Source organism: Mesoplodon mirus (genome assembly GCF_964341445.2).
Source record: "Mesoplodon mirus genome assembly, chromosome: 18".
NCBI classification, from domain to species: domain Eukaryota; kingdom Metazoa; phylum Chordata; class Mammalia; order Artiodactyla; family Ziphiidae; genus Mesoplodon; species Mesoplodon mirus.
In genome coordinates, this window is record NC_138994.1 from 11,725,874 (window position 1) to 11,738,405 (window position 12,532).

Below are 12,532 nucleotides of genomic sequence, written 5' to 3' on the forward strand. Positions count from 1 at the left end.
TTAATTTTATGAAAACCTTTTTTTTTTCTTTCATTTTGCAAAGGATGGGTGAGAACACAGTAATGGACCAGCATGAGTTCAAGAACTGGCAGTTGTGGGTCATTTACTTAAGAACTTTAGCCAGTAAGAACCAGAGGATATTCAGGCCCACCTGACTCCAAAGCAGGTGACACTTTTGTATCTTTTGGGACTACCCATCTACCTTTGACCCATGCATTCCTTCTGTCATTCAATAACTATTCATTGAGAATCTACTATGTGCCATGTATGTACCATGCTCATACCAAGGACATGAGGAATCATTTTTCTCCATGTAGTTCTCACCATCTCTCTCCCCTTTGGCTGTTTTGATTAAGACTGAAAACTGAACTCCATCACAGCTCAGTTAACCATTTTCTTCTTATGACAGTTTGACCTGTTTGTCATTGGGGAAAATGATCCAAATGAAAATACCACAACACAATGACCTTATAGACATTTTTTTTTTTTTAGTGTAAGTAATGACTCTACAGGCTCTTAGGACAGGTAGAAATTAAACGACTTTATCAAGCCACCGAGACTGTCCAATCTGAGTAAAATAGTTTGAACGTACGTCAATAGTTTGACCTTTCGTTTCAAGGTCTTTCTATGAGGGATCAGGTCACAGACTATAAGGGAAAGCCTCACCTTCCACTGATAACTACCACCATCTCTTGAATACCACATTGCTAGAAACTGTTCTATTACAGTGAACTATCACAAGTAGAGCAGTCAAGCTATTTAAAAATACAAGCAAAAGTTAATTATGTGAAGGTATTTTAAATTAACATTCATACTCTTGAACAAATGAGAACATTCAAATTATTGCATTATATATAACTATATAATAGCCTACATTTAAATATTTCTGATTCTGAATTATTCCTCTTTTTTTTTTATTACATTGATAAGATGAGAAGCACAAGGGAAGTTCCAATTACTCCACTGATCTTAGGGTGAATATTTTAAAATGATTAAGTGACACTTACTGTGTATTCTGGTCCCAGATGTTCATTTGGACAAGAGGGAAAAGAAAAAAGAGAGAGAAAAGGATGATTTAGACCACACTTATATGCAATATAAAACCACAGAACTAATAAATATTGTTGAATTATAATTATTAAAAATGTGGTAAAGAAACCTTCCGAGGATTAAACCTTCATAAATACTAAGTGTCTCCATGTTTGCTCTCAAAACTCTTTCACATACTTCTGTGGTTGGGTAGATAAGGAGTGTAAGATAAGATTCAATTAGCCTATAGGTTTGTGGCTAATTAAAAACCAAAGAGTTGGCCTTAGAAAAGCAGAATTAAAGACTAATAATTCCAGTAGAGCATTTCATTAACCACAAAGGAAATCTTTTAAGTGGAAAATCAGCTTTTAAAACCAATAAGAAGATCTTGTTAGGATGACATTCAAATGGGATCTTGAATTTTCATGTGTTCGAGGGCAGGAACCAAACCTTCTAAATTTTTGGCCACAGTGTCTAGTTCAGTACCAACACTGAGTGTTATTATCACTCCACAAGTGAGGAAGAAAGTGATTTTCATATTATCCTATTGCAGAGGAAGTGGTTTGGAGCAGAGAGACCCAACAGAACCTTTTATATAAATTATAGTCAGGTTTTGTTTTGCGGGGGTGGGGTGGGGGCGTGTGTAAAGCAAACAAGTCAAAATAAACAACTTGTTTATGAAAAACCCAACTCAACATTATTTGGGGATTACTGAGAAAAGAGGGAGAAATAAGGATCATGAAATCTCTAGAAATGTCACTAAAAAGAGTTTCCCTTTTCTTCTCCATATGTTATTTACTATAATCACTTTAAGAAGGAAGATGGAATAGTTTAGCTTAAGCCCCCCAAACCCCTACTAGGAAGAGTGCTGACCTAAAAGTATGGAGGCAAAGGGTCAGGGAGATATCACAGCGTTCCCACCAGTCCCTGCTTGGATAATCCACCCTCAGTCAGTGAAATCTGAATCCTCCTATGTCCTTGCACGGATACATGCAACATACTGGGTGTACAAGGACTTACCTGTAATTGTGTAGGGATAATAGTTCCATGCCTTCTCTGTAACATAAAATATCTTGGGAACAACAGCTCTAGCCCAACTAGGCAGTTTGCTAAGACGAAAGAAAGAAAGAAAAAAAGACAATTAGAGTCTGTCCAGGGCCTCACCCCGCTACCATATCTTTCTGGAGAAACTGACTGCTAGAGAAATCAGAGGACTTCTATTTCCGCTCTTCTCTCTGTAGCCACTCGGTCCCCACCTCCCTGGTCTTTACCTCAGTTCATATTTAGGACACGTAGGATGGCCAAAGACACTAGAAGGCAGGAGAGGAGAGAGGCACAGAATGGATTGGTTCCCCAGAAAGAACCAACACTGCCAATACCTTGATTTCAGACTTCTGGCCTCCACCCTGGGAGGAGATAAATGTGTGTTGTCTAAAGCCACCCAGTTCACAGCCATTTGTTGCTGCAGCCCCAGGAAACTAATGCAAAGACAGAGTCATTCCTCTGGAACAGGCACCCGGGCAGCCATTTGCAGAAAACATTCTCAAAACAAGGAAAACCCAAGACCCTTGGTAAACCAAGGACGAATTAAGTTTTGCTTTGCTTTGTTCTGTTTTCCTTCTGAGGCAAACTCTACAGCTTACTGCAGGCCCAGAGAATTCCTTTAAATATTATATTTAAATATATAGAATGATATACTACTGAAATATGGCTGCATGATTTTATTCCCCCCCAGAACTCTACTGTGGCGTTTTCTGTCTTTCCAGATGCTACCATTTTGTTTCTTTCCTATGCTGGTGCCTACAGCTAAGTGTCTGGGACACCAACGTCTAGCAGTACCTCACACCCAGAGTGATGACGCAGACTCCCAGCTCCTGAGGGCTGTGTGTTGGCAATAAAGGACATCAAGAAGCGGTTGTGAATTGCAAGCTGATCTAGCTAAGAGAGGGGGGACATCTAGGTAAAAGAACCCCAAACCCCCAACCCCTCTTAGACATGGGGTTTAAGTGACATCCAGAGCCAGTAAAATACTGTGCACCTTGCATGTCTTCCCAAATTGTTTCTCTCATTTCTGACAGTATCCAGTCCCTGCTTTTTAAAAGACAAATATGTATTTTCGATGGCTGGTCAGACCTAACCCAAAGAAAGCTCCAGGCCAATACTCAGCGCTAAAACAAATGGGGAAATCAGAGCCGCCCCATCCCCCACCCCCCTCCCCCACCGAAGCCGAGTGAGTGTCAGATGGAGGTCACTGCTCTCAGGTGTGCTATGAGGGGCGAACGGAGCAGTTTTATAATTCACAGGACAATTCTTCTTGCTGATCTAACGCAGAATGTCTCACTCCCATAAAATCATCTCTGCAGTAACTGCTCATTTACCTTCCCTTCAATCTGCTTAGAAGGAAGGGGCTGCTTCCCGACAGGGGTTTTTACAGCTTTCGCCTAGGATTTATTCTTTCAGTCACTGAAGCTGGAGGGTAATTGGGGTCAACGCTGAGAGTGGGAAGGTCGCGTTGGGCTGGCTTGCGGGAAGTGGTCACGAGCATAACCTCCCCCAGGTGCCCTCCTGTTTGCTACCACACCCCAGAGTGATATGCCAGAGGGTCATACAGGGAGGTGTGGATTCTACTCACAGGCAAGTGGTTTTCTTGTGCTTTTAACGGGACCGAAACGGGATTGTGGAATCTCCCAAAGGAAGTTAGTCATTGTTCAGTTTAGACAAAGTACTTATGTCTCCTTACAAGCATTAGAGCCCTTTCTCCACTGTTCTCTAGTGGGGGGAGGGGTGTTCCGTCTACACTGCACCCCTCCCCAGATTCACCAGCCTCCTCTTGATACCACTTTGGGGCCCAAGTCTTCCTCCCTCCATAACTCAATCCCTCTGTCATTTAAAAAGTCTCCCAGCAGAACCACATCCCTAAGCAACAATCATTTTCTGGAAGGAAGAGACAAACACTGGCCATTTTCCACTCATGTTGAAATTTGTCCTATTTGTAAGTGGTCACAGCTCCAGGCTCTAGAATCTTTATCTTAGCTGCTTCATCCACCAATGTATGCAGAATATGCAGCACTATAATCAAATACCTTTTCCAACGAGACACCGGAAAACACATAACATTTAGCCAAGATGGCTGATACGATTTTATGTGACTTCTAAACAGTCTGGAAAGGAGGCCCTTCTGGTATAATTCATTTACCAGGCCAGGCACAGGAGGTGTTGGAACAAAGTCTGTGATATGCCATTTAAATATTTTTAAGCTCACTAGAGACCTTCTCCTAGCCCCTAACTTCCCCAGAGCACATTCAACATTCAAATAGTTTTTGTCTGAGATAGTAAAATTCATTTTTCCCTGCAGCAATAACTTATCAGGGCTGCAAAGGAAAATGGAATTAAATTAGACCCCACTGCTGCTGTCCCTTTCGTGATGTATACTGCCTACAATTCCAAGGAGAAGCCTGTCATTCAAACTCACTACCTGGCATCAAACAAGAACCTCTCTTCTGGAAAGGTGGCATGACTTGAATCACGTCCTCTTGGTCCAGTGGCAGAGACTAAACCTCCCAAGACCATCTCACCATGGCTCAGGCTTTAGGGACACTGAGGAAAAAGACAAAATTCTAAAACCTTTAAGGAATTAGAAAACGTGCTGACATGGAATGTTACCACATTTCCCCAAAACCTTTGTCCATGCCTACCAAAGACAGACTTTTCAAATTGTTTTGTTTCTTACTTCTTTACCTCACATGGAACAGAACATATATCAGTGACAGCTGGTCAACTTGTCCCAGGTTAAATGGGACTGTCCTGGTTCTGAAACAGGAGAGAAGGGGGCAGGGCACAACCTTTGAAAGAATGACTAGCCCGAGGACATGACATAAACTTATTAGAACCAAATGGGTCCAAGATGGTGGACAAGTTGACTGCACTAGACCTTGAGCCTTAGTATACGCTCACATCAGTAAGCTAAATGACATACCCACAGGCACCGTGACAGTTCCAAGAAGACCATAAGGATCAAAAAGTGGGCAGTGGTCCAATTCCTGGAAATCCCCACTCCTTCCCCAAATAGCTGGAATACTCCTCCCACTCATTAGCCTATGAAATTACCCACCCCTATAAAAACTGACAACCCCATACCCTGGTGCCTTTCTCACCTTCTGAGGTGGCCCACACTCTGTCTGTGGAGTGTGTTTCTCTCTAAATAAATCCACTTCTTACCTATCACTTTGTCTCTCACTGAATTCTTTATGCAATGAGACGTCAAGAACCTGAGCTTCATTAAGTCCTGAAACCAGGTGTGTGATCTCAGTTGGAAGACTGTGGGTTTTGGCCGGGTTTGAGTCCCAGCCACGTGGGTTCAAGTCCCAATCTGGGTTTTGGCCGGGTTCAAGTCCCGGCCATGTGGGTTCAAGTCCCAATCTGGGTTTTGGTTGGGTTTGAGTCCCAGTCTGGGTTTTGGCCAGGTTCGAGCCCCAGCCACATGGGTTTGAGTCCCAATCAGGGTTTTGGCCAGGTGTGAGTCCCGGCCACATGGGTTCAAGTCCCAATCTGGGTTTTGACCGGGTTTGAGTCCCGGCCATGTGGGTTCAAGTCCTTATTTGAGGTGCACAGTTTCAGCTGGCAACCACGAAGGGACAGTGATAAGGTAAGAAAATGTTGAGAGTCAGCTCTTGGTCCTAAAGAGGCCCGTGGGATGCCACAAGCCATGCATACTGGGGAAGATGCTCTGCCAGTGTCTGCTCATTTTTGACTGGCGGGTCAATCCCGTATACTTATGTACATCCAACAGCAGGTCCAGGACAGAATTATTAACCTCTATACTCTTCTTCTTGACTCTGAGGTTTTTCTCCTACATTCTTGCATTCTTGTTCATTCCTGCTCTATTTCTTTCTTTCTTCTGTTAACCCCAGAAGACCTGTGTGACCACCAAGGTGTACTTTTTATTGCCTTTACTCCCCTCCCTCTGACCCTTACAACTGCTGACCCTTTATTCCCAGCTTATAGCTAGGCCAACTCCTGTTCATCATCAACACCGTTGGGGACGTCTTCTGTGCCATCTCTTTGCGACTTCTGGGGAACTAACACCTGGTTGAGAGACTACCTCGGAAGGGATAGCATCTAAAATTGTAAGTGCAAATCTTGACTAAATTGCGTGGTGGATTTTGATTTAAGAGTGGACTTTTGTTTTTTGTTTTTTTAAATTTTTTTTTTTTAATTTTTTGCTTTATAACAAATTTAATCAGTTATACATATACATGTTTCCATATCCCCTCCCTTTTGCGTCTCCCTCCCACCCTCCCTATCCCACCCCTCCAGGCGGTCACAAAGCACCAAGCTGATCTCCCTGTGCTATGCGGCTGCTTCCCACTAGCTATCTACCTTACGTTTGGTAGTGTATATATGTCCATGCCGCTCTTTCACTTTGTCACAGCTTACCCTTCCCCCTCCCCATATCCTCAAGTCCATTCTCTAGTAGGTCTGTGTCTTTATTCCTGTCTTACCCCTATGTTCTTCATGACATTTTTTTTTCTTAAATTCCATATATATGTGTTAGCATACAGTATTTGTCTTTCTCTTTCTGACTTACTTCACTCTGTATGACAGACTCTAGGTCTATCCAAGAGTGGAATTCTGGATAGCTCAGGAGTTAGAGACGTCACCTCAGGCTTGTCTGAAATGGGTCAGGGCTGCATCAACCCCAACCAATACTCTTCTGGGCCATATACTCTGGGGTCGGGAAAGATTTAGACAACAGGAATTAAAAGGAAAAAAACTTAGTGCGTTATGTAATCAGGTTTGGTCACAATATGGTTAGGAAATTTACAATGGAGTGAAGTACCCTATGTTCAAATTTTCATGGCCTTGTATCTAGGCAATGGAACCCAAAAGGAATTTAAGGCATGTGTAGCTCGGGAGGGATAACTCTAGGAAGGACACAAAGGACATTTCAACTGACTCACCCTACAGGGCCATGGATCCCGAATGAACGTGGATCTCTCCTCCCCTGAGGTACAGGCCCTTTTGGTTATGCATTTCATAGCCTAGTCTGCCCCAGACATCAGGCACAAAACTCAGAAAGCAACTGCTGGTCCTCAGACTCCAATCAATGAATGATTTGTTCCAATTGGCTCATTAGGTTTTCAGTAATAGGGATATGGCCAAAAAGCCTGAACGCACCAAGAGAAATATGTAAAAGCCCCACATGATTGCAGTGGCTTTGTCTGCTCAAAGACCACCAAAGGGGAAGCGGCTTTTCTGGGCCAATCTGGCCCTGGCAGACCACAAGACCCACAAGGCCAGGGTACCCTGTGTGGACAAAAGGCACTGGAGGGAGGATTGGGATCAATGTGCCCTTTGCAAACAGCCAGAAGACTGAAGGGGCCAAAGGCCGAAAGTGGCTCTGCCTAGAGATACCATCTACCTAACTAATGTCATGCCTCGGGTGGTCATTGATGTGGCGGGCCACTTGATAGAATTTCTTACAGACACTGGTGCAACCTTCTCCGTCTTAACCCAAAGGACTGGAAAACTTAGCAATCATAAGGAATACTTAATGGAGTTGTCAGGGAAGAGACAGGGGCACACTTTCCTGGAACCCCTTTTGTGCAAGATCAGTGGCCAGCTGTTTTTCCATTCCTTTCTGTTTGTGCCTGACTGTCCCATCCATTTAATGGGAAGAGATTTATGAACTACGTTAGGGGCCACTCTGTTTCTTGAGGGGCAAGGGAACTACCCTCATCACCAAATGGTTCTAACAAAATGCAAAAAGAAACAGATAAAATCTGAAGCTAAAATAGAAGCCTTAGTAGACCCTGGAATGTGGAATATTGAGGTTCTGGGCTTGGCCAAAGATATCCAGCTGGTGATTATTAAGTAAAAAGGGTTATATAGTGTCTAAATATAAGGTACACATTTCTTAAACCTAGGGAAGATCCTGAAAGATATTTGTAAGTAGATTACCAAAATAGGAGGCCACCGGTCTGACCAAACTGACCATAGCTGATATTCAGAGCCCGATAGGAATTTTGGCAGAGGGCTTCTCCCCTAAGCTAAATAAGGAAAAATAAGTTTCCAACAGAGGTGAATGGGTATGTCAGTCCTTCAATATCATTGAGGTAACCACCCAATTCTTTGAAAAAGAAAACAAAACGGTCCTTGTTTTACAAATGTAGTCTTTAGAGGACCAGAGGTGTGGCTCCAAAAATAATCCAAAGCCCATACTCCCTAAACCTTCCCTATTTATTTTAAGAGGCTTGTAAATATTAAATAAAGGGGAAACGAAGTCATCCTAGGAGGAACTTGCCTGTACCTTTGAGATGCAAATGTCCTATCTGGTCTTCTCAGGAGCGCTTATCTCTGCCATCTTTTTAAAAATTTTAAAAAGAGGGGCAAAGTAATTTAGAACTTGACTTGTCAAGGATAAATAGAAATCTTAAGTGTCTTTTCTGTGAACAGTAGTAAAAAGGGTTTAGCCATCTAGGTAGGTGAGCTTGATTTGTTCCATCTGCTAGAAGCCCAATTTGAATCCAACTCCTTGTAACTGATGGCTTTTATGTTGTATCTGACTCAGGCCTGAAATTTTGGAATGGGAACTATGAGGCCTCTGTTTGGGTGTTCATATGTATCTATATGTACGTTGCAGGTATATGGTATTGCCAAAAATTAATTCGTAAAAGAGATCTACTTAATTGGCTTTTAAAAAATTAAGCGCTTATATAAATACTCAGAAATAAAAAACAATCTGGCCAAAATGAATTTCAGGTTCATGTTATCTGGAAAATATTCAGTACTAGACTGCTATCTGGTATTGAGGTGGCTTAAGTTTGTTGGTTTGATTAATACAGACAAGTTAGAGTCATCCATGTTAAACATAATACTTCTGTTGTACCTAGGATTATTAGAGTCAAATAACACCTTATTCTTTCTGTTACAAATCTGTCAACAAGAAAAGTAACTCAATGTGAAAAATACTCTTAAGAAAAGTAAGATATGTGTTTTTAGTAAAAGAAGGTGTGAAGAATGAAAAATACTGAAAAGAGTTATGCATGATCAGGATTTTCTAAGACTGGATTGAATTTAGTTGGGTAAATGGATTTTGTTAGGAATGGGCTAGAACAAGACTGGATTTGGTTTCTCCAAACTATTCTTGAAATGCTGCTTTTGACAACAGATTGTGTGAGTTTCTTTGCCTTTAAGTGACTTGTATTTGCTTTTGAGATCTTTTGTAACTTTGGTTAAGGAATAAGTATTGACTCACAGTGACCTATGACCTTATTTGATCAAGTGTTTTAAAACTTTTTGACAAACTTCCCAAATATCAAATTTTAATTAAGTTTCTTTTGATTTCCAGCTAACTTTGAGGTACTTTAGAGGTCCCTGAGGTATCTTAAAGAGAAATATTTAATTAGGATTATTTGGTGTGCTAAGTTAAATGTAATCATTTGTAATTCTGGTTATTGTAACCAAGTTTCTTTATCGATTACACTGTAATCAGATGTTTAACCATACCTTTTAAGTCTTTTGTCATTTACAGATATTTTTGTACTCTGATGCTGTTAAAAAAAAGTGCTTCATCATCAAGGAGATTCATAGAAAGGCTACGGAAACAATTACAACAGTTCCACATTAAGATGCTGGCTATGTGAGGATTCCAGCCCATAGCGACTTAAAACAAGGAGCTGCTCTGCCGCTGGGGCCCCTAGATCAGGCATCCAGAGATTCTTACTGCCTGACAGACAGGGCTGATGCCCCTACTCAGCCTGGAAGCAGTTATAGAAGACAGACTATCTCCCTCTGCTTCCCATAAGAATATGGGAGTAAAATCTCTGAGGGGAGAATGAAACAGGAGGGAAGGGGGCAGGGCACAACCTCTGAAAGAATGACACAGCCCGAGGACGTGACATAAACTGATCAGAACCCAATGGGTCCAAGATGGCGGACAAGTCGAATTCCACTAGACCTTGAGCCTCAGTATATGCTCACATCAGCAAGCTAAATGACACCCACAGGTGCTGTGACAGTTCCAAGACCGACCATAAGGATCAAAGAGTGGGTGGTGGCCCAATTCCCGGAAATCCCCGGCCCTTCCTAAAATAGCTGGAATACTCCTCCCACTCATTAGCCTATGAAATTACCCATTCCTATAAAAACTAACAACCCCATACCCTGGTGCCTTTCTCACCTTCTGAGATGGCCCACACTCTGTGGAGTGTGTTTCTCCCAAGGCCTTTCTAACTTTCTGAGATGGCCCACACTCTGTCTGTGGAGTGTGTTTCTCTCTAAATAAATCCACTTCTTACCTATCACTTTGCCTCTCACTGAATTCTTTCTGCGATGAGACATCAAGAACCTGAGCTTTGGGGATTCCCTGGTGGTGCAGTGGTTAAGAGTCCACCTGCCAATGCAAGGGACACAGGTTCGATCCTTCGTCTGGGAAGATTCCCACATGCCACGGAGCAACTAAGCCCATGCGCCACAACTACTGAGCCTGTGCTCTAGAGCCCACGAGCCACAACTACTGAAGCCCGCGCTCCTAGAGCCTGTGCTCCCCAACAAGAGAAGCCACCGCAATGAGAAGCCCGTGCACCGCAACAAAGAGTAGCTCCTGCTCGCTGCAACTATAGAAAGCCTGTGCACAGCGAAGACCCAACGCAGCCAAAAATAAAATTAATTAATTACAAAAAAAAAGAACCTGAGCTTCATTAAGTCCTGAAACCAGGTGTGTGATCTCAGTTGAAAGACTATGGATTTTGGCTGGGTTTAAGTCCCAGCCGCCTGGGTTCCAGTTCCAGTCTGAGGTGCACAGTTTCAGTTTTAGCACTGAAACGTCCCACACGCTAAATTCCTTGGTCCTGAGCAAAATGGGACAGTTGGTCATTCTAGAGCAGTGGTTCCCATTTCAATGGGAAAGCAGTGGGGGAAATTCTTCCCCCAGGGGGTATTCAGCAAAGTCTGGGGACTTTGAGAACTGGCTGGGGGTGAGCGGGTGGGGAGACGCTGCTGGCATCTAGTGGGAAGAGGCCGGGGACGCTGCTCACCGTCCTACACTGCTCAGGACAGCCCCTCAATGACAAAGAATTATATAGACCCAAATCTTAAATGGCGCCAAGGTTGAGGAACCTGGACATAAGTGGGTATAATCACCGTAACCTTCTCATACTTTCCTTAAATCACAAATGATCTGATAAGAAGGGCCCATGGGCAGGCATGATCTGAACTGGCCTCACATTAAGAGAATTTATCTACTTCATAAAGAGCTTCTGGAACTGAAACCTAAACCATTCCTCCCTTCTAGCTCTTTACATTCCAGATTATCACCAAATTCTCCACCATATCTAATCTCACTTTGCAATTTACGTTCACTTGGGGATATTTTTTGGATCTAGGAGGTCTTGAACATCATCAGGCCAAATGGAGTCTAAATGGAGTCTAATTTCATTTTCTCAACAAGGGTCAGAATTATGACCGTCTCAACTAGACACTTTGGACTTAAACATTCCTGGCAGAAAGTCCTGAGTTCACAAAATAACAGTGCTTTGGGAATTCCCTGGCGGTCCGGTGGTTAGGACTCAGCACTTTCACTGCTGCGACCCGGGATGGGGAACTAAGATCCTGCAAGCAACGCGGTGGAACCTGAAACTAGCCACTGTCTATCCTAAGATTAGGCTCAAAGAACTGAAGCTCATTTAAGTGATTCTTAAAAGGACTTAGCTACCTTCATATCTTCATTTCCCACTGGTTCAGGAGGGATCTTCTGACCTTTTTTTTCTTCTTTATGCCCAAATCTGACATTTGACAGTTGTTTAATAATAATTATTTGTTCCTCTCCCATTCTGTGTACAGTGATTTTCTGAGGTCTTTAAATTTCTTCTCTGCTGCTGTGATTTACTCATTTACTCTTTTTTTTTTTTTTTTCCTGGTACGCGGGACTCTCACTGTTGTGGCCTCTCCCATTGCGGAGCACAGGCTCCGGATGCGCAGGCTCGGCGGCCATGGCTCACGTGGCATGTGGGATCTTCCCGGACCAGGGCACAAACCCGTGTCCCCCGCATCAGCAGGCAGACTCTCAACCACTGCGCCACCAGGGAAGCTCTCATTTACTCTTCTTAATGGTTTCCTGGCTGGTCTTTCATCCTGATCTTAATGTAATTCTTTATACTGCAGCAAAGAGATGAACAGAGTTTCCGGACTAGAGCCATCACCTGTGAGAGACAGGGCTGCTGGGGCATCACCCACAGGAAGTTCCTTGAACTTGGACACTGCCACCACTCTTCCTATAAAAGGACAGTTTGTGCTGAGATTCCGGGAAAAGAAGCCTGCCTCGTGTCAGTTCTTGGAAGGCTCTGCGTGTGGAGAGTGTTAGGGTAATGTGGCAGGGGTGTGGGGAGCACCCAGGGGAGCCAGCCACATGTGTCAACATCACCAGGCAGGAGTGAGGCAGAACCAAGGTGGAAATCACTTGATGAGATGCCCTGTAAGATCCCAACCAGGCCTAAACATTCTG

At 43.2% G+C, this 12,532-nt stretch overlaps 1 protein-coding gene across 1 annotated transcript in view; it reads right to left on the reverse strand.

Moving 5' to 3' along the window:
* Positions 1 to 12,532, reverse strand: part of PITPNC1 (phosphatidylinositol transfer protein cytoplasmic 1) — a 262,313-nt gene that overhangs the window by 108,538 nt on the left and 141,243 nt on the right. The window contains exons 3-4 of the mRNA XM_082602735.1: positions 2,050 to 2,138; positions 1,008 to 1,015 (exon numbers count right to left, since the gene is read on the reverse strand). Coding sequence (XP_082458861.1) covers positions 1,008 to 1,015; positions 2,050 to 2,138 — 97 coding nt within the window. The remainder of the gene's footprint in view (positions 1 to 1,007; positions 1,016 to 2,049; positions 2,139 to 12,532) is intronic.